Source organism: Electrophorus electricus, chromosome 3 (assembly GCF_041902795.1).
Source record: "Electrophorus electricus isolate QZ-2024a chromosome 3, ASM4190279v1, whole genome shotgun sequence".
Taxonomy (NCBI): domain Eukaryota; kingdom Metazoa; phylum Chordata; class Actinopteri; order Gymnotiformes; family Gymnotidae; genus Electrophorus; species Electrophorus electricus.
This window is the reverse complement of record NC_137499.1, coordinates 12,832,501-12,853,830: the sequence shown is the minus strand read 5'-3', so window position 1 is coordinate 12,853,830 and position 21,330 is coordinate 12,832,501. Positions and strand designations below refer to the sequence as shown.

Below are 21,330 nucleotides of genomic sequence, written 5' to 3'. Positions count from 1 at the left end.
CCTCATCGCAGTGACAGAGAATCTTTACGCTGCCAAAGCTGCCAAAACTGTCATCCGTCTTGAATCTTCTGGACCTTTCGGCAGGTTTTGACACAGTAAACCACAACATTCTCCTCTGTGTTCTCTACAGTCCTGGTGTGACTGGCTCTGTATGGAAATGGTTTCAGTCCTGTCTGGAGGGGCGGTCCTATCAGGTAAGATGGAGAGGATCCACCGGTGTCCCGCAGGGCTCAGTATTAGGTCCTCTTCTCTTTGTATACTCATTCTCTTGGCGATATTATTTCCTCTTATGACTTCTTCTACCACTGCTTTGCTAACGACGCCCAACGAATTCTTTCTTTCCCGCCCTCCGACACGCAGGTTTCTAGTCATACCTTGCTTGACTGACATTGCGTCATGGATGACAGCCCACCACTTGAAGCTCAACCCCAGTAAAACCGAGATTCTGTACATCCTAGGAACTCCCAAACCTTACCATGACCTCACAGTTTCCTTCGAGAACTACCTGGTATCGCCAACTGAAGCTGCTCGTAGCCTGGGCATAACTTTGTACAACCAGTTTTCATTCTCAAATCATTTTTAAAATCTGACCCGGTCTTGCAGATTTCTCTTGCAGGAAGCTACTCAGGTGCTTGTGCAGTCTAATGTCAAATCTCAGTGTAATCTCAAAGATAGACTACTGCAACTTGCTACTTGCTGGTCTTCCTCTAAGAGTGATCAGACCTCTACAACTTGTCTAGAATACAAGTGCAAGACTGGACTTCAATCTTTCAACGTTCACAGGTCACTCTGCTGCTGCGCTTCCTCCATTGGCTTCTAGTAGCTGCACGCATCAGATTTAAAACCCTGATGCTTGCCTGCAAAGCTAAAAATGGACTAGCCCCTTCATACATGATGTCAGAGGTCAAAGCCCGATCTATACCTCGGGTACTTCGAACCTCGAGTGTGGCTCGGCTTGAAACACCACGCTTCAAGTCTCATGGAAGACAAGCATTGAGACTCTGTCCTGGTACTCAGATGGTGGAATGACAGCTGTCTGGACAGGTCCCTTGCAGTCTTCAAACACAGACTGAAGACCCTTCTATTTGTGGAATATTTAAATGACCACTGATCCTACACCTATGTTGAGTAACAGAAACTCTAGTACTTACTGTAGGGTATTGTTTATTGCACTTATTGTCGCATTTCTAGTCATCAGCATTGATCCCTGTGTTTCAACTGCATTCTAGTTCAGTGGTATCTGGGACTCTAACCTACTGTACTGGCCAGGATGTATTCTATGAGTAAATGACAAAACACTTTTGTAAGTCGCTTTTGATAAGAGCATCTGCTAAATTCCGTAAATGTAAATGTTACTATGCACATCTTAGGCATTCAAAGGAAATTATTGTTTAAAGTGCTTATCATAATGAAAGATTTTTGTAAGTCAGAAACCAAGAGATTTGGAAACCAAGTCTGGTTTCTTCTTGCCATACTTCAAGTTTTGGAAGCTGAAAAATATTCAGTGGTTTATTGAATTTGCATTGCTATTCTAATACATTAGTTCTGATGTGTTGTGTAGTTTTTATATGCAAACAAAATGCTTCCTGATCAAATAAATATCTTAATATTCAAAGATGAAAACAAAAAGATATCAATCATTTCCTCTTTTATTGCAACAGTAGAGCTCAGTGAGTTTATATACAGTGCAACTTAACAAGAGTTTAATTGAAGATTTTATTTGACTTCAGAATATATACTGTTCATCTTCCCCCAGTTTTCCCTCTTCATTTGGATGCATTTATGCAACAGAGTATTAGACATTTTAGGTACAGTACTGAAAGCATCACTGCATACATCTTAGGCATTAGAAGGAAATGATAGTTTAAAGCTAGCATAGCATAGTGATTATTTAGAGTGGTCAGATCTGGTTCAGTGGGAAAGTATCATTCAGAAGGACAGCTACACAAACGTGTTAACCCATTAGGGAGCAGGAACGGTGGTGGTAACGGTAATGTGATTCGAGGTCTCCTCGAGTGGTCTCACTTGGCTGCAGTGCGCTCCTTAGTCTTGCTGTCCTCCTGTGTGGCGTCTGGAAGTGGACACCACAGCAGGTAAACATTCATGTGCTCAATACTTCACCTCCATTCTCAGGCTTTAGCGTAAAGGTCGAGGACGAATTTGGGTTTAAGCTTTATATAACTGGCACCATGATTTTGAGTGTTAAAGTTAATATGACCTTACAATAGTAAATATTGTTAATTATTGATTGAAAGCAGCTGTGATAAGGGTTAATCTGTGGTGCATAATCCAAAGATCTCCAGTATATTCCACCGTTCTGTGAACGTGACATAACTCACCATTATTCTGAGGCAAGCTCTGAGTCCGCACTGTTGAAGAAAAGAATGCGAAAATAAAACACCTGTCTTTACAAATGTTACAGCTACACTGACAACTCAAGAACACATATACCTGTTGAATCCCACACCACAAATACGGTTAAATGACCTCCACGGAGACGTCTCCTGAACTCACCTGGGATCCACATCTTTCATCAGATTCCGGTACTCGGTGATCTTGGCCTCCAGCTCCATTTTAACGTTGAGGAGGTCCTGGTGAGCCTCAGTCTGCTTCTGCCTCTGCCGCCAAAAAGACCCCGTACGTTGTTCAGCATGTCCTCCAAAGTCATGATCTGTGGGAGAGCCAGGGAAAGCCGCCTTATAAGTATTTGTATTAAGAAAGGAACAGTTGCTTCAGTTAACCAACGCGTGCTGCATGTCAGTTTAATATGAAACAGTGTCACTTACCATGTTGCGCAGCTCCTGAGCTTCGATTTCATATTGCTGTTTCTGTTTGCGATCCTTATTAAGTTCGGTCATGCTACTTTGCAGAGACTCTGTCTTCTTGGACACCTCCACTTTGATATCTTCGAACTGCAAAAGAATGCGAAAATGTGAAAATGTTTAAGAAGTAACTGTAGATGCTACCAGAGATACTACCTTACACTCTACCTTTGTCCTGTACCACTCGTCAGTCTCCTCGCGGTTCTTCACTGCAATCTTTTCATATTGCATGCGAATCTTATTGATCGTCTCGTTGAGGTTTGATTGAGATGAATCTGTCTCCACCACCACATTGGATTCCTTGATTTTCTCCTCCAGCGCAGCAACATCCTTCGGAACACGAGTTGAAAGTCACTAACATGTTTCGATCATCGAGATATGAACGCAAAAGTAGAAGTGTCTTACGTCGCAGTGGTCCTTTTTGAGGTACGCCAGCTCTTCCTTGACAGAATCGATCTGACCTTCAAGGTCATTATGGATCAGCTGGATGTCATCGATGAGTTGGCAAAGTTCTGCCAGGTCTTGCTCCACCATATGGCGCGCGTTACGGTCCATCTCCAACCTTAAAAAAAGACCAACAAATAAGTGTACTCTGAACAAAATGGCTATGGAGCAGTCTGTCGTTTATTTACACACCCTGTATTTATTTATGAATGCTTTCATTCATTTACAAAATATTCTATTCGTACGCTAATGTGCACTTTTGACAAATTCCGGCAAGGAACATTGTAGGCTACTCTACACGTAAACATGGATGTCGAATCATGGATGTCCTGTAAGTGATATCTGCGCTTACTTACTTGTTTTTTAAGTCTTCATTTGCCATTTTGTTGTTATCTGCTTCCAGCAAAAGGCGCGCATTTTCCATGGTCATGTCGCTGATCTATAGACATTAAGACAATAGTCAGAAAGATGTTCATTGCAATAGTCTGTCTACCAATATCTATTTATGAAGTTATCCAATTACCCATCTTGGTTATGTAGCTGAATTGAAGCCAACCATATTTGTTACTTGTTGGTTCACTACGTACCTGCTTCCTGAGATCTTCCAGGGGTTTCTCAATGTCTTCCCAGTCCCGGCTGGTTGTCTGGCCCCTTTTCTTTAAGATATCTTCGATCTCTTCCTCCAGCTTTTTTTTCCTTTCTTCCAGTTTTTGCACTCTGTCCAGGTAGCCGGACAGGCGCTGGTTAAGGTCTCCCATGGTTTTTTTGTTTTCCACAGGTGTAGCAGCAGGGGGGGTGTTAAGGACATAGGGGCTGTTCCTCTGGGGGTGCTGCAGCTGTTGCTGCTGCTGGCCCTCCGGACGGAGAGCGTTTCTCAGGCCCTCCATGCTGGAGACAGATGCCTTGGCGCCCTGACCGCCTGCCCCGCCGTACATGCTCCTGGCGCTGTTGCGAGACATGATACTGAAGAAAACTACGACTCTAGACTGAACACACTGTCCGGACGATACCTGTAACTTTGGCCGCTAACCAGTTTTGTGGTAGTATCCTCGAGGCAAGTGTTTTTATACAGCTGTTTAACTAATGTCATTGGTTAAATGACGCCCACACACGCACCGAGTTCACGTCCCGTCTTGTCTTTTGTTAGAAACTTCATGATGGGAGGAACCCCGCGCGTAATAAAAGGGGCGCCTGTCGGTGTGTGTGCGCATCCCGCATCCTGGCCGTAAGGTTCCTCCAACGCGTCTCGTCTCAGTGATCTGCGATCTCTACCCGCTTAGTTCTTACAATGGCGCAGAAAAGCGGCAAACCTGGTTTCAGTAGCCAGTCGTACTCTCCCTCATCCTCCAAGGGCCGTCGGAACGTGTCTACTGCCAACTCGGAGCTGCTTACCCCACTGAACACAAAGGTCGATCCTCAAGATCAGCAAGCTAAGAGGAAGGAGAAAGACGACATGGTCAGACTTAACGATAAGTTTGTTGACTATATTAACAAGGTAAGAGTTATATGTAGGCTAAGATGAATCATTACTGACTAGCGTCTACAGTTTATATCATGCATATTAAATACCAAAAACTATAATGAATTTCAGGGATATATACGATATGTTGGTATTTCTGGTATCTCTTGGTATTTCTTACGCTCAATTTTATGTTATGCGCCTCGGGTCACGGCAGGTCTGCCACATAACCAGCAGAGGGCAGTAGACTTCAGAATGACAGCGGGGTCCCCACACACTGAGCCTTGAGCCTTTACCGTGTAATAATGCGTTAATATCCGCTGAAGCGAACGCATTTCTTTGATTTCCAAGTTAACAAAGTGTAAGTTATGTGTAGTCATAAACATAATCGTGTATATTAACATAGATAATTTCCGTGTTCCTGATAGGATGCTCTCTCCTATAAAAAAAAAATGTTTTTCAAAATAAAGATTAAATATATTATGGGAACTTTCGGCTTCGTAGGTTCGTAAGTTAGAGCAAGAGACGAAAGGTTTAGAAAGGCGGCGGGATCTGCTACTCGCGCAGAACGGCTATAAGGGAAAGCCTGAAGACATCGTGAAAGAAATAGGGGCAGACCTGAGGCGGAAGATTGAGGAACTGGCCCGAGACCGAAAGAAGTTACAGGCTGAAGTAGAGAAGAGTCAAGTGGACTTGGACAACACCCGAGCCAGGTGAGCGCACGCACAGGGCAAAGCACGTATACAGCCCACTGCGGTGTGCGTGGATGAGTAATGAGCATGTTGTGGGATTTAAAATAAATTCATAACACATCAAATTAAAAAAAAAGTGATATTAAAGAAAATATAAAAGTTACAGGTCCCTTAGCACAGAAACATCGTGGAATGCACAACCAATGTACAACCAACCCCCTCCACCCCAAACCAAAACCAGATCTGTAAGAGCAGGCAGGTGTTTAATCCATTAATCAGCCCACGCCTCTGCCCCCTGACTGCTGCATCCTTCCAACAGGTCTGAGGACCAGCTCAAGAAAAAGGCAGACTTGGAAAACGAGTATATCTTCACTAAGAAGGTAGAGAACCTCGCGAATTCCGTGCCGTGCCGTGAAACGCGTCCTTGCGGGTCCCACAGGGAGTTCTTGTGTTTGTGTGGTGCAGGATCTGGACAACGACTACCTGCAGAGGGTGAAGCTGCAGCTGACGCTGGAGGGACTTCTCGGACAGATGGACTTCTTAAAGCGTGGACACAGTGACGTAAATGACAGGGCATTTCAGTCATGAGATGTGCCAACCTATAGCTGTTGACATGGATTTGTCAGTGATCCATTTGGTTAATATTAAACACTGACTGCATATAAATGAATAAATTGATTGATTGATTGATTGATTGATAGGTGGTATGTACTTAATTGTTGATGGTTACTGGTTAATGCTTTAAATTTTCTTCTCATCCCCTCTCTCTACTTTAGGAGATAAAGGAACTGAAGTCTCTGATCCTTAATGAGACTGTAATGATGACAGTAGATAACCCTCGGAACCTGGACATGGAGGAGACCCTGCTGGTTGTTAAAAGCCAGTACGAGGAGATGGCAGTCCGTAACCGAGAGGAGGCTGAGCAGTGGAACCTGAAGAAGGTCCGTGACCTGCTGACCCCACCGAGCACTGAGTCAAACTGATATTTCATTATTTAAATTTTTAATTTTTTTTCCCAAAATATTACGCTCTACTGCACACTGCAACATAAATGTTGAGTCAGTAGTGTTGTGAGACTGAGGCTGTGGTTAATTTGTGGTTAACCATGCCAACGGTGCATGATGAAGCACGTGACTGCAATAGACATTCTCTTCATGGTTTCACAAAATGTGCGTAAAACCAAGGATCAAATCATATGATTTGTTGTGAACAATAACCAGCTTTTATCTGAGCTTTTATCACCTCTTCTGTAACTACTGCAAATAGTTACATATAGCACCCAAAAGCCCTGTACTCTGGATGAATAGGTGAAGAACGTATATGATGTAGGATTCCCCATATGGATGGATGGGTGATGAAAGTTTGTGTTGTGGGATTCCCCATATGGATGGATGGGTGATGAAAGTTTGTGTTGTGGGATTCCACAGATGGATGACATGATGCTTAAAGCAGAGAAGCAGGAGCAGGATGTGAAGGACATCAGGAAGGAGATCAGCGATATCCAAAGGGGTATCCAGAGGCTCCAGTCTGAGATCAACAACCTCAAAAACAAGGTGAAAAGACCTGGAGCGAGCACTTCCGCCTTCCCTCTCCGATTCCACATCTTTCGGTTTTCCCACTCTTCCTCCAAACCAATTCCTGCTTGTCCCTTGTGCAGAAAAAGAGCCTCGAGGACGACATCACCAAGTCGGACGTCGACGGGCAGGCCACCATCAACACTATTCAGGAAGCGATCGCGCAGCTGGAGGAAGCGCTGCGCAGGGACAGGAAGCCGTTTGCTGAGCAGACCCGCGACTACCAGGACCTCCTGAACCTCAAGCTGGCCCTGGACATCGAGATCGCCAGCTACAGCCAAATCCTGGAAGGAGAGGAGATGAGGTATTGGGGCCTGTGACCAAAGGCACTGCGCAGGGTACATTTACACGTTTCGTTTACCTGTGGTTGCTCTCTGCGCGACATTTTCACCTTTGCTTTCTTCTGCAAGATAGCTGACCATCATAACCAGTATGGTAAGAGTTCATGTTTTTAGTTCTCATTTCTTTTTCTTGCATTGCCACAGATACACAGAGGTCTGATTTCCATTCAGATGTTTCTGAGTCGCATTCTCACATACACACACACACACATCACAATGCCACACGTGGAGTGTAGGCTGTACGGCTCCGTTGTCATGCTAAATTAACTTCTCGTTTTTTGCTCAGATTTCTAAAATCAAACCAAAAAAAAAAACATCCCCCATCCTTACTTGTGCAGAAGTGAAGGACTTAAAGACCATGCCAAGTCATGAATCTCAACAAATCGCCAAGACCTGCATGGTTATAAGAATTGAAGTCAGAAATGGCTCCATCATCTCTGAGACTTCAGAGTTGCGTTAAGGACTCTATTCACCGACACAGAACACACACACACACACACACACACACACACACACACACACACACACACACACACACACACACACACACTCTTACTCAGTGGTTTTTAAACCCCAGTCCTTGGACCCAATTTGTGTGTTCGCATATTCTATCACATTAAGCCTGTGTCTCAGAAGCATTGGTGACACTGTAGTTCTGACCACTGTTGTTCTTTGGGGGGTTTTACTGTGTTGAATGTAAAAGATATTATACTTAAAAATAATGGAAAATAAAGAACATATGCTTACAGGTAATGGAAAATAAAAGGGTCTTTTCATGGTAACCATGCATTTGTTTGTCTTTTTGGAAGCCTTGTTCTCTTTGTATATCCTGTGGTCTGAAGGTGCAGGTCCTGGAGTTTGTCAGCTCATAGCAGCAGACATACCGCGTTTCCCTGGTAACGGAAACCCCTTGTGGCTGACACTCAGACTTTTCAGAAAGCTCCCTGAATATAATTCACGGTCCAAAAGTAATTAGCAGACTACACGTCTATGGTTAGCAAGTTGACCAAGCAAATCTGGTAGTTTAATGTGTAAGTTTTTTGTTTCTTTTAAGTGTTTATTCTTAGAGTTTAGTGTTGAGTCTTGGCTCCCAGAGCACCAAATGGGGATCTGGAAAGATGAAAAGTGATGAAAATGAGGCTTTGAACATCAGAATAACTGAGATAATAACTCTCTCTTTCTCTCCCAACTGAAAATTCACTTATATAAAATTTTTGTGGCCTGTAAATATGAAATGACTTGTACACCCTCAGTGTAACTTTTAATTTCACCTTATGAAATAAATTCTAAAACAGACGATGCGAGAGTGACACGTAACGAGTGCCTCCACCAGTGTCGTCTTCTCTGGTTCTTAAACACTTCGTAACAAATGCAAATGTTCATATTGTACCTGAGGGCTCCACCACCACGATTTGACTTAAATTGCAATGGAATCCAGGCCATTAGGGGGGGAAAAAAACCTCAGTCTATGCAGTAAACTCACCGTTACAGTATAACAGCTTTAAAAGGCAAAATATCATCACAGGTTGGAAATAATTCATTATTTAACAAAGGACTCTGTTCAAAATAGTTTACATAAGAGCCCTTCAGCGTTTGAATATCCTGATCCTACTAGCTGCTGATAGAGTTGGTGGGTCAGCATACAGGGCTGCTCCTGCCGTCCTGTTCTATAAGCCTGTGGCCCGAAGAAAAGACACATGGAAGGACTAAATTACTGGAAATTCTGTAGCTGAAGTTCCAAACAATTCAAAACTTTCTGGAGATCCTCACAACAGAGTACTGCATCCAGAGCAACAATCACGAACCCCATCCAACAATTATCAAGAGCCCAATCGCAACAATGCAATGCAGAGGACTGGGTTATAAAACAAGTAAATTTTAAAAATCACATAATATCATAATCCATCCTGCTTATCTGAACAATGACACTGCTAAACTTGCGGTATATTGCTGGCAACAAGCCCTGGATTTAACTGTGAAATACCCAAAGGTCTATGTTCCTTTGCCGGTGTGTCCTGGACCTGCGGTGCCACAGTTTACCCATCAGTCTCCTAGCAGCGTCGGTGTAGTCCTTGTTGGCAAGTCCCAACAGGAGGGGCACAGAAGCCATTCCAGCGATCCCAGTGCACAGGAGCACAGTGTGGGCCCTGGTGTTGCCTTGCTCACCACGGCGGTGCAGGAAGGCCATGCAGACGTGCATGTAGACCATGTAAGGCATCCAGCAGGCCAGGAACGCCAGGGTGACGGCTGCCACGCAGCGGGCGTAGCGTAGCTCCAGCCTCCGGTGCCGCCCAGCGTCACCCACTGCCCGCTCCAGCCGCTGGATACCCCGGAGCTGCCCACGCGTGATCCATAGCACCCGGCCGGTCATGACCGCGATGGCGAGGATGGCAGGCACCAGCAGGCCGTACACCTCGAGGTAGATGAAAGCAGTAGGGAAGACGCTTCGGTACGTGCAGCAGGAGTCTCCGGGCGGCCATGGCCGCCCGCAACCAGGCGGAGCGGTTGTGTTGGTGCCTCGCTCTTCTTGGCCGTTCCAGCCAAACGCGGGCATCAGGGCAAAGAGCAGAGGGAGGAGCCACGCGGCCAGCAGGGTCAGGCAGTGACGACGGTACAACCAGGAACGGGCACGATGCAGCGGGCTGGCAATGCTAGCGTAGCGGTCGTAGTGGACCAGAAGCAGGTTGGAGACGAAGGCTAGGAACAGGAAGTTGGGGAAGACGTGGACCAGCAGACAGGCGGAGAAGCGGAGGGCACGGCCCAGCGCCATCCAGGGGATGAAGGGCAGAGCTACGCCCATGCCCACGTCAGCCAGCAGCAGACTGAGGTAGAAGTAGCCTGGAGGATTGCGGAGCTGACGGCTGTAGGCGATGCCCAGGATGATCGGCAGGTTAGCCAGCATGATGGCGGTGGACAGGGGCAGCGTCACGGCGTAAATCAGATGAGCCTCCTGCCCACTACTCCTTGAGTCATTGCAAACCATGGCAGACGTTGCCCTAGTGCCTCCTGTCTACATCTCCCCTGTGGAGAAGCATGGGGCAAAAAAAAAAAACCAGGTCATTACAGCTTTTGTTTGATCATAAGTGTTGATAAAGGGTTAATTTACATTTTATAGTGTTTAGCAGACATTCCTGTCCATAGTCACGCACAATAGTGCTTTGTCATCTCCATATTGATGGGATGTTTAGTTTGTGTTTGCTATAATACACATTAGGTTGTCTTGCTAAAACGAACCTCTTATTCTTTGTTTTCATTACTACTATTATTCCTCTCAGATTTCTAGAAGCTTCCTCCTGGTACCCTTTAATTTCTGAGTGGAACATTCCACTGAAAATGGGCTGTCTGGAAAGGGTTAACCCCTCACTTCTCTCCTTTCATTCTTCTCACCATTTATTTCAAACAGACCCCATTTTAGCCATCACACAGTGAAAACTACCAAACCCGCCAAACTACCAAGCTCTCTCATGATGTTACTCCTGATTTTTCATCCCACGGACTTCAGTTCATATTTCCTTGCCTTCATGTGCCACTATTTTAAAAGCTGCGTTGGCATACATCAGCATGCTGTCTTAAGCCAAAGCCTTCACATGGCCCTTTAACTTTTTCTTTTATATATCCCTCCAGCATCCGACAGAAACACAATTCATTTGTTAATCCTCAAATTTTAAAATTTGAATGAGCACATGTGGAATCAGGATTTCCGTTAACCCCGCGAGCCTAGCCGCCAGGACCCTTGCAACCCTTGCAACCTGCCGCAGTCCTTCATCCGCCCACGCAAACCCACTGACTGAAACCCCGTGAAACTTTAAAACGAAGCTGTTGAGCAGCATTGCTCATCCAACTCCATCCATTATGTCACTCCTGAAATACTGAAGCCATAGGCACCGAACATGTCTGAGCTGATCTTAACTTTATGAGGAAATGAGCAAACAGAGTCAAAGTCAAAGTCAAAGTTTTATTTATTTATACAGCACTTTTTTTTTTTTTTTTTTTTTTTTTTTTAACAACATGTGCTGTCACAAACGTCTTGCTCCAGATCCCCAATGAGCAAGCCAGAGGCGACTTTGGAAAGGAAAAACTCCCTGGTAGGAATGAAGGAAGAAACCTCGGGAGGACCAGGACTGAAGTGGGAACCCGTCCTGCACTGGGCAACCTGGCTGGTAACCAATCCATTCATCAGAGCTGTAGTAAACTGCTCACCCAAAGTATATAACTGTAATTCACGCTGACTGAACTAATTCAAAATGATTTCAATGGTTACTCAAAGCATATATCTGCACTTCATACTGGTAACCATACTGCTAAACACTCACAGCGTTCTTTGTTTCGATGCTCTGGGCTTGGCTTTGCCCATCTTTAAGTTGGTTGACAAAAGTCACCTTCTACAGGGTTAACATCTAGTGTTACAGTGCATATTACAGACCACAGTATCCATGTGAGGCACACGGTAGCAAACTGCAGTTGAGCTCTGGTTCATGGTTCATCGAACTGACAGAATTACAGCAGGAGTAGTTACTGTTTGAAGTGATCAGTAATCGTTTCTGACCAGAAACTCACTCAGCACAGAGCTTTGAGTCATTTATTCTGGGATGCGCCGATGTTCTTCTGTCTGTCAGTTTACTGCCGTGGCATAACTGCCTGTTTGCTGTAGAACTGTGAAGGCTTTGAAAGCATGTTCTTGTGAGAGGTGTACGATACACAGATTTTTTTGAGATGTTGCTTTACTCAGGAGCACACCGAGCACCCTTACGGATAGAAACACATCTACACACTGTTCCTAAATGTTAATATTGGCCCACCCTTCCTATTCAAAAGTAGGTCAAATATCTAGTACGCTGTCCAAGTAATGACTGTGTGTAAATAACTTTGGACATTTATCACCAAATCAAAATAAAAGATCACCCATTAACCCTTCAGTCATGCGATCATTGTGGGTCATAAACTTGCATAGACAGAGGTTTTGCTCCCGAGTTGTGTCTTTGTTAAAATTATTCCCATTACAAATATTCCTGTGTTTTAAGAGTACTGAGCCTTTGTCCGTATAACACATGGTGCATGCAGACGTGATCTCTGGTGAACAAAGTGCTCCTACAAGCTTCTAATTGCGGTTTCTGAGAAAAGGTTTGACTATATTCACTGCATTGCCGTGGACTGGGAAAAGTGCTGTGCAAATAAACTTGCCTTGGCTGTCATCATCACTAACTGGGAAAACAGACATCAGAACCTGCCCATGTAGTTAAACTTATTCCTCATAAACAGTCCATTTGCAAGCTTTATAGCAGCCCTGAGAAAGGACCTCATGAGCATAAATCCTCTTCTGTATTTACAAACACTTAAACCAAATGTCACCATCCACGAAGGCTTTCCATCAAAGCAAAAAGACAGCGCTTACCTCGTTTAAGTAAAATATTCACCAAAGATGAAAAAATCCCCAAAATATCCTTCATATCTTCATTGGCGCGAGAGGTAGGTATGTGGGGGATGGCTCTGGTGAGACGTTCTCACCCAGGAGGGTCACAGAGAGCCTACATTTGAACTGCGAGCTGTAAAACTCCTTTCCTACTGAGCTTTCTTTTGGCTGCCGGTTCTGTCTCGTGCAATAAACAGACAGTGCAGCACTGAGTGTCCAGACGCACCTTAAAGAGGAAAGGCTACACAGGAGGAAGAGACGGTCAAGTGGAAACGTATGAAACGACTACGCAGGTCGTATGAAACGACTGCGCACGACCCAAATCTACCAGCGAGGCTGTACTGAACGTGCACGCGCCTAGCACTTCTGAGCGCTCCAGGAGACCTCTGACCTACTGAACACACACAGCTTTGAAGCGATTACTTAATTTAACAACTTTCCTCCCAAATGTGTAGCAAATTATAAACAGACCCGGTCCACACTGGAGACAATTTTGGACATCTTTTCTTTTTCCTTTCAGCTCTTTGGGGAGTATTGGGCCACCGCCACCACGACCAGTCCTCTACTCATCTCCCTACCGTGTCAGACTGGATGTCTTCAGCCCCCAAATAAAGGTGCGCCTCTCCACGCTTGTTCCCAGCAGGCCCTTCTGCGTTTTACCTGATGCGTCATCCGCTCCGGGAAGATCTATACAGTCGTTTCTTCCACTGCGGGGCCCGCTTGGCGAGTCTGGATGGTTTCCTCCGCAAGCCGTGACCAACCCAGGGCAGTTTGCCTCCTTCCTACCTGTGCGTCCATTATTCGGCGTTCCACAGTGTTGCAGCCAGCACCTCGCCGAGCTAGATCAGGCAAAGACGCATTCTGGAACATCAGTTAACAAACGTTCGGAGCCTTTTGAGGCGTCCCTAAACCAAAAAGCATGACATACTGCGCATCTGAGTTGAACAGCCTGAAGGTCAGGGAGACCGTCAGACTGCAGCGTAACTGTTAACGGCTCTTGCAGCTCTACACCGTGAAAGAAAGCAAACTCTCTGAAATATTTCGGCTGTAAATCAGGGACCCAGTAAAACTGTTGAAATTGGAACGCTGACAGCATGTCTGCGTTTTGAGATTTGCTGAAGTGTTCAAACAAACCACTTCTGGAGATTTTCCTGATGATCGTCAGGAATCTCCACCTGGGTCACTGCAGCACTTTAGACAGACCTGCAAGACACTTTCCTGTCGACAATTTCACAAACCCCACGAATAAGTAGGGGCTCTCCGGCCATGGCACAAACCACGTTTGACAAGCTTCTGACAGTTTGAGAAGAAAAATATGTAGTAATAGTGTTCACACATCACTGACAAGTTTCAAAAGTTCAAACTGGTTAGCTAAAATGGCAGATCAGAGCAGAGCAACTTCTGAATCATCCCTTTAAGGTTAACCATAAGCAAGAAGCACGGATATTCTTTAAGACTGATGACGACAGCAGCAGCACTTTCCAAGAGTTCTGACAGACGGAGCGTGAACAGGCAACCAGGAGCAGAAGATAACAGACACCAACAGGGAATGAACGGAACCAGTATAAGCACAAAGGTATTAGCAGGACAGTGGCCCGCTCAAGATGGAGGGAGATTCATCACTACCGGTCAAAACAACATATAAGCGGTCGTCTAAAAAAAGAGGCCCTGGGTGTTAACAAACACTCAATCATGTCACCAGTGGAACTAGGGCCACGGCACAAATCAGACCTTTCATTTGAGCTAGGCAGTGACGTTACCAATGGTCACATTCAAAACAGCCGGAAAAAAAATCCCCTGTTGAAGGGGAAGATATATACTTACAGTAGTGCAGCACAAGAACAGGAACACTATCTGCACGTTCACACAAAACGATTTATTTTTGATAAGCATAAACAACCCTCAAACAAAAGTTAAGTGTAACTTGGCAGATCAAACCATAAGATGCCCTAAAATGCAAAAAGGTTTATAATTTCTAAATCTCTTCTTTAGAAAGCTTAGGTGTGTCCTTTCCATCAATAGCTTTTTTTTTGTATTAAATTCATGCAAACATATTGGCTTAATTTCTGTTCAACTGGATGAACTGGACGATTTACATCACAGAACCAAACGCAGTTTCCACTTAAAATGATATGGTCCAACCACCGGAAATTCCATTCACCATTATCCTCATGTCCCCAGACTGTCTGCTATAATTCTCAGGTCAACAAATATTCTGTATTACAGAACAAACTGGGTATTAAATGAGAAAGATGAAAGCTGGATTATCATTTGTAGCCTAAGGTTCAGCTGTACTAATAGTCAACTGCATAAAACACACATGATGTTCCTTCAAGGGGTCAAAGAAACCAAACCAAAACACAAGACTACACATGTGGCCTTAAGTGTGAACATGGCAGGAATCAATAGACCCGTCCAAATTATTTCACTTTCATTCACAATAACAAAATTCCCAATATTCTTTATCCATCAGTCCAATTAAAATGGTTTGAATGTACATTTCAGATTATACGTAACCAAAACCTTTTCTGAATGACACCTTTTTTTCCACCCAAAGGATCACAATGCCCAGTAACTCTTCTACACGGGTTTCTCAAAATGACCAGTAGTTGAAACGGCAGTCTGCAGAAGTGAGAAAGAGCCAGACTTGATCATTAAAAAAACAGAATTAGTGAGCAAGATCCTTCTTTGAGGAGGCAGTTTGGACGCGAGGCGGTCCGACGGAAGGCTAGGGTACAGGAGTCCCGTCTTCCTACCGATCGGGCCGCTGAAGACAGAAGACTTTGGCTTTGTGGTCGCCGCCTGCCGTCACTGCAACTGACGCCTCTCTGCGGGTGAAAGATGGAGGGATCGCATTTTACAGGTACGCTACGTCAGCAACACAGCATATGGAACTATGAGATTAAAAGATGAGATAGTGAGAAGCTCTTCAGCATGGAAGCTTTTAGGGGTTTTTTTTTTACTCTTAAAAGAAAAAGTAGTTGACTGAGTTTGTGTCTTTACTTTACTAGTCAGTCATTGACTAAGACGTGCATCTGTTTTTTCCAACAAGAACCACTTCACCTTTGGCACAAGCAGGTTCCCTCCTATGACATACAACACAACTTCTGTCTGCCCGTTTCATGTATGTGTATGCTTGCTCAAGGTTTGCATAGACAGCGTTTGCAAAGACATCTGCAATGTAAATGCGTATTAAAAGCCTTCGCCCTCTCGCCAAAACCGGGAGCCTCATGAAAAAGGCTGATAAAGGCTGAGACGATGTACACAGAGTCCAGGAGACAAACGCAGAGCCTGGAGATGTGGAATACAACCTACAGGTGCCTGTAAGTATGGCAGCCTATTAGCAACAGCTAGAGCGTAAACTATATACCCAATAAACGTATGACTCAGTGTACAAGACTCTCATGCAAGGAGATGTAATGTAAACATGTATGAATCCTAAATACTTGTCTGTACACATTTACATTTAAATATGAGAGTGCATATATTGCATCACCGTAAAACCCTAAACTCAACAGGTCCACTGCTTTGGGTGGGGAGGGACCACACTCACCTGTTGAGGGTGAAGTCCAGGATCTCTGCTGAGTGTCCATGGTACTCGGACACCATGCTTCCTGACCGCCCATCCCACAGAGTGACCACCCCACCCAGATTACAGACTGCCACCATTGCTGATGCCTCCTCCCACTGCAGATGCACGATGCCGACCTGCGAGAGACGATAACACACTCAATACAGAGGACACACACACACACACATATATACCAACGGACCCCATTCTGTCAGTTACCTCATGCTTACAGCTGTGTCTAAGGCTCTGTGTGGACAAGTCGTAAATAGCTAGAGTGCCGTCCAGATACGCCACAGCCACGAGGGGAAGCCTAGGAGTGTCAAATTGATCAGCTGGTACAGCACACACACATCAAGACAGGCTTAAGACAGGCTTAAGACAAGTTAGAATGCGACAAATGCAAAGTGTCATGACTTACACGTTACAAAAGCCTACAGACTCCACGGAATTGGAATCCTGCTCCTCCACCGTGTTTCCCGTGTCGCTGTTGTCCAGTGATAGACAGCCCACCACCTACAGCACAGCAACGTCACAACTATAGCAGGGAATCCACTCGCGTTTGTAGCGCAGTGCTCTCCCCTGACTCGGATACAATAAACTGGTGCCACCTGAGTGCATTTGCTTTACATCCTGAATCATCGCATACATTTGCTACCCGTTACCCAAACACATCAGTAGCTCTCTTTACCTAGACAAGGATGGAACATGACTACCTGATGACCTACAGGAGACACTGCGCTACAAAGCACAGTTTCCTACAAATAAGGCAAATTCTGCTACAGTGAACAACTTCAGAAATCTCCATTTGCACGGATGGACTCACCTTGCCTGTTGAAGTGTTGATGAGTTTAGCCTGTCCGTCCACTGACCCCGTGAGGACCAGTGTGCCATCTTTGTTACACTCCATAGACGTCAGTGCCCCCTGGTGGCCGTCTTGGCCTATGAAAAAACGGCAACGGTTGTGTTCGCCAAGGTCAAGCAATGTTTAAGCAGACAGACAGCACTGCTTTTTTTAAAAAAATAGGACGCTTAGCACAAGCTAAAGATCAAATAGAAAAGGGGAGTTAAAAAAAGTAAAGATGAAAAGTAAATCTGATCTGAATACCACAACAGGATGCATAGTGGCCACGGTGCTTAATTTTCCCCATAAACAATTGGCCACCCTTCACCTTTAATGATGTAGATGGTGCTGCCTACACCCTTAATGACATGGATGGTGCTGCCTTCACCTTTAATGACGTAGATGGTGTTGCCTTGCTTGAGGTCCCACAGACGCAGTGTCCCATCCTCATAACCCACCACTGCTCTTCTGCCTGTGTGTGAGAGAGAATTCAGCAAACAGGCTCCCTCCTACTTTATTAAAACGGGTTGTTTCCATCATAAGTGTAAACAGCGCTACTGTGTCGGTCATTTTAGTGTCAAGATCAGGAACGATGTTAAACACGTTCTAACAGGAAGATCATTTGAATAAAAGTGACCTTCGAAAATAGAAAACACCTGCCTGTGTATTTCAGGTTTATGTTCAGAATTACACGTCTTAATTGTGATGTTTCTGTTTACTATCACATTTACCTTCATATCATGTTCAATTTTGGTTTTTTATCAGTAAAACATTTAAAGACACACAACTATACTGCAGGTTTTCTTTATTAAGTGGATCATTTATTTATCAGCATTGTTGTAGCCTTACACAATCACTCCTTCAGGCTGTTTTAGGCCCAGTAAGAACATGTAGAGCTGTACTTTCTCAACACTGAAGCCATCAGCCATGTTTTTACACAGGAGTATTAGTGATAGGAAACAACAGCTTTAACAAACGGTCCAGAAACAGCAAACTGATCCTCCAGCGAATGCGAAGAAATAGAATTTTGCAGCGACACGACATTTGTACAAAGAGTCCAAGTCCACGTTTTCAAGCATATGCAAACCACACGAAAGCATAAAATCAAGCGTCTTTCTGTAGCAATTCTCAACGTTTTAAAACGTAGACCTTTTGGTGACCCAAACTTCTCTCACCATCGGGGAGGATTTTTCCGCTTGTCGCCTGACAGTTGGGGCCCTGAAGCGTCTTGCACTCCCCGCTCGGAATCTTCCACATCCAAACGTTGCCGTCAGCAGCACCTGCCAGCAGGACTGGCGCATGAGGGTGCCACTGTAACCACTAGCACAGTGGACATCAAACACCACAGTTTAAGCACAAAACACTCAGCAACAAAATGATCACGTCATCTGGATTATTATTAGCACAGTGGACATCAAACACCACAGCTTAAGCACAAAACACTCAGCAACAAAATGATCACGTCACCTGGATTATTATTAGCACAGTGGACATCAAACACCACAGCTTAAGCACAAAACACTCAGCAACAAAATGATCACGTCACCTGGATTATTATTAGCACAGTGGACATCAAACACCACATCTTAAGGACAAAACACTCAGCAACAAAATGATCACGTCACCTGGATTATTATTAGCACAGTGGACATCAAACACCACATCTTAAGGACAAAACACTCAGCAACAAAATGATCACGTCACCTGGATTATTATTAGCACAGTGGACATCAAACACCACATCTTAAGGACAAAACACTCAGCAACAAAATGATCACATCACCTGGATTATTATTAGTTACACTTAAATAGTGCCTTTCTCAGTGCACCAGGACATTTTGCAATCAACACACTGCACAAATCCTTTTCACATCCAGCCAACACACTGGTGATCACATTCAATTTACCTCTAGATCTCCTATTTCGAAAGACCAAATCTCCTCTTTGGTCTCGACCCGCCACACTTTGATAAGTCCGCTCATGTCTCCAGACGCCACCAGCTTTGAGTCATGGCTGAAGACTGCACACGTGACAGAGTCCTTGTGGCCTGCAGAAGAGAGTATTAATGTTTGGGGAGCGGCTCCTGACAGACCACTGCACCGTGCCCTTATCTTACCAGACGTGACCGTTCCCACGCACCTGTGCATTCAAACAGCAGCTCTCCGTCGGTGACTCTCCATACGAAAGCTTTGTCATCCTCACCACCCGTGACGGCAAGATTATTTGTCACCGGGTCCAAGCTGACGCAGAACACAGAGCCTGAGAGAGAGCGTTAAAGGCACATAGTGAATAACTGACCAACGCGAGAGGACGAGCGTATCGGTAAAGAGTATAGACCAGTGGGCATGACGCAGCCGGGGAGAACCGTCACCGGTATGTCTGGAAAACGTGAGCTCGCTATCGTCTTGCTCCGCGTCCATCTCATCCTCAGTCTCCCATCCTTCATCGTCCACGTTCCCTGCCTCAGCGAAATCCACATCGTCGAATTCCTCCGCCAGGTCATCTAAACACACACACACACACACACACACACACACACACACACACACACACACACACACACACACACACACACACACACGTAAGACAGATAACACACAAAGTAACTAGCATGATGAGACTCCTCCTAGTTACCTGGCTGTCTCAATGGCGCAGCGGGACACCCACCTGGCGTCTGTTCCGTCTCATTCAGCTCAATAACCTCGATGATTTCCTCGTCGCCGTGAATCTGCACGGCGCCGTGTTCAGGATCATCCATGACGGGACGAGACGGTGGGTCAGCCAGCTACCCTCAGCTTCAGCCGAACACCAACACTGCCCAGGCGCTGAGGACCCCAAACCACGTCCCCGTTTCACCAAACTCGGGTAATAGATACTTTATGGCGAGTTCAGTTGGTATTAAAACAACCAAAGTTTAGTTAAAAATATCCCCGTGCCAAATTCACGTGTTAGTTTCTGAACCTAGCTGTGACGTTTCCCCAAATAACATGCGGAAGTCGTAGCGAGGACTTCCGGTGCTGTAACGTGCGCTACCCAGACGTGGCACGCTGGGTGGCGCTGTGGCGCTGTTGGCCGTAACTAACGCACAAACCCTTAGACGATCAAACACTGGACATCCGAGCTTAAAGACATCATAACGGTTTTGACTAATTTAGCCGCATTCAAAACGCTAAACAGTAATAGTTATCAAACATATTTACATTTAATATATGGACATTTAAGAGCTACACGAAACTAAACGTTTACGAAAACGAATTACTGTTATCTGCCAAGGCTTTGGTCTTTTAAATGTAGTTATTTATGTGTTCCTCCAGAAAATATATTGATGGGATTTTTTTTGTGCTTTTTGGCCTGTTTATGACTACTTTAGTTGTAAAGGCTATTAAATTCAGGAGTATGTAAATAATTGCGTAATTGTTTAAGCCAGGTTTCCAATTCAACCATTACTGTGTGTGTGTGTGTGTGTGTGTGTGTGTGTGTGTGTGTGTGTGTGTGTGTGTGTGTGTGTGTGTGTGTGTGAAAGTCCAGTGTGGATTGCAAGGAACAGAAAAATCTAGCTAGTGAGACTGCAGTTAATGTGCTCATTACAATGGAAACCCTGGAATTCAGGCGTGCCAAGGGTGTGTGTACTGCACCAGTGGGCTATAAAACATTACAAAATCATTTTACCTTTTCTAAAATAAACAGGTTACACTTTCCATCTTAATCTGAACCGTTTAATGAGATCTGTGGGAACAAGCCTTCCTTGTCCTGACGCTCGTTCTTCAAAGATACGATGCAATACTTTCTGTCCTCTTTGGATATGTTTGGATTAATCTTTGTCCACATTACTTTAAACAGATGATGTATATCGAGTTAAGCACTGTTGCTATTTAAGTAAGATTTGGCCCTGAAATTAAAGCAATTTTTAATCTAGACTGGGAATTTAGTAACGCTACAAGACATGCCACCAGCTTGTTATATTTCTGGTGGAGCCCTTTGTGATATAGAAACCACCCAGTTTTCCCTCGATCTGTGGACTGAATGTGGCAGAATGAACCCAAAAGGAACTTGTTTCTACTGACATGTTTTACTCAAAGCAATCAAACAGTTCTAATAACCAGCATGACTACTAATGCCCCACGTGGACACTTCAGATGATGAATCAAGAACCAAAAACACTGGCCTTGATGTTTA

General features: G+C 44.7%; 3 protein-coding genes, 1 long non-coding RNA gene and 1 pseudogene across 6 annotated transcripts in view; 2 read left to right on the top strand and 3 right to left on the bottom strand.

Moving 5' to 3' along the window:
* Nucleotides 1–1,697: 1,697 nt before the first annotated feature.
* LOC113583699 (keratin, type I cytoskeletal 18-like) lies at nucleotides 1,698–4,225 on the bottom strand (annotated as a pseudogene). The gene is made up of 8 exons (XR_014122606.1): nucleotides 3,854–4,225; nucleotides 3,623–3,705; nucleotides 3,228–3,384; nucleotides 2,991–3,152; nucleotides 2,787–2,912; nucleotides 2,515–2,671; nucleotides 2,340–2,369; nucleotides 1,698–2,071 (listed from the first exon to the last, which is right to left on the bottom strand). The product of XR_014122606.1 is annotated as a keratin, type I cytoskeletal 18-like (transcript).
* Nucleotides 4,226–4,552: 327 nt separating this feature from the next.
* On the top strand, nucleotides 4,553–8,129 carry LOC113583683 (keratin, type II cytoskeletal 8-like). The gene is made up of 7 exons (XM_035532430.2): nucleotides 4,553–4,761; nucleotides 5,230–5,438; nucleotides 5,737–5,797; nucleotides 5,883–5,978; nucleotides 6,194–6,358; nucleotides 6,845–6,970; nucleotides 7,075–8,129. Exons 1-7 carry the CDS (start codon nucleotides 4,555–4,557, stop codon nucleotides 7,309–7,311), a joined length of 1,101 nt encoding a protein of 366 aa, XP_035388323.2. The 5' UTR covers nucleotides 4,553–4,554; the 3' UTR covers nucleotides 7,312–8,129.
* Nucleotides 8,130–8,330: 201 nt separating this feature from the next.
* LOC113583691 (G-protein coupled bile acid receptor 1) lies at nucleotides 8,331–13,297 on the bottom strand. The gene is made up of 2 exons (XM_027020151.3): nucleotides 12,725–13,297; nucleotides 8,331–10,353 (listed from the first exon to the last, which is right to left on the bottom strand). The coding sequence occupies exon 2, from the start codon at nucleotides 10,313–10,315 to the stop codon at nucleotides 9,302–9,304; it is 1,014 nt and encodes a 337-aa protein (XP_026875952.3). The 5' UTR covers nucleotides 10,316–10,353; nucleotides 12,725–13,297; the 3' UTR covers nucleotides 8,331–9,301.
* Nucleotides 13,298–14,597: 1,300 nt separating this feature from the next.
* Nucleotides 14,598–20,154, bottom strand: aamp (angio-associated, migratory cell protein). 2 transcript variants are annotated; one of them, XM_081710406.1, is made up of 11 exons: nucleotides 19,789–20,154; nucleotides 19,526–19,657; nucleotides 19,294–19,413; nucleotides 19,062–19,201; nucleotides 18,330–18,474; nucleotides 17,543–17,626; nucleotides 17,137–17,252; nucleotides 16,732–16,826; nucleotides 16,533–16,623; nucleotides 16,296–16,450; nucleotides 14,598–15,570 (listed from the first exon to the last, which is right to left on the bottom strand). In XM_081710406.1, the coding sequence occupies exons 1-11, from the start codon at nucleotides 19,910–19,912 to the stop codon at nucleotides 15,495–15,497; spliced, it is 1,278 nt and encodes a 425-aa protein (XP_081566532.1). In that variant the 5' UTR covers nucleotides 19,913–20,154; the 3' UTR covers nucleotides 14,598–15,494. The 2 variants fall into 2 exon arrangements, with proteins under 2 accessions (XP_081566532.1, XP_026875977.2); XM_027020176.3 differs by having other exon boundaries at nucleotides 19,822–20,153.
* The window catches only part of LOC145656941 (uncharacterized), a 3,836-nt gene continuing 2,387 nt past the window's right edge, over nucleotides 19,882–21,330 (top strand). Inside the window, exon 1 of the long non-coding RNA XR_014122605.1 lies at nucleotides 19,882–20,019. This is a non-coding gene — a long non-coding RNA (uncharacterized LOC145656941). The remainder of the gene's footprint in view (nucleotides 20,020–21,330) is intronic.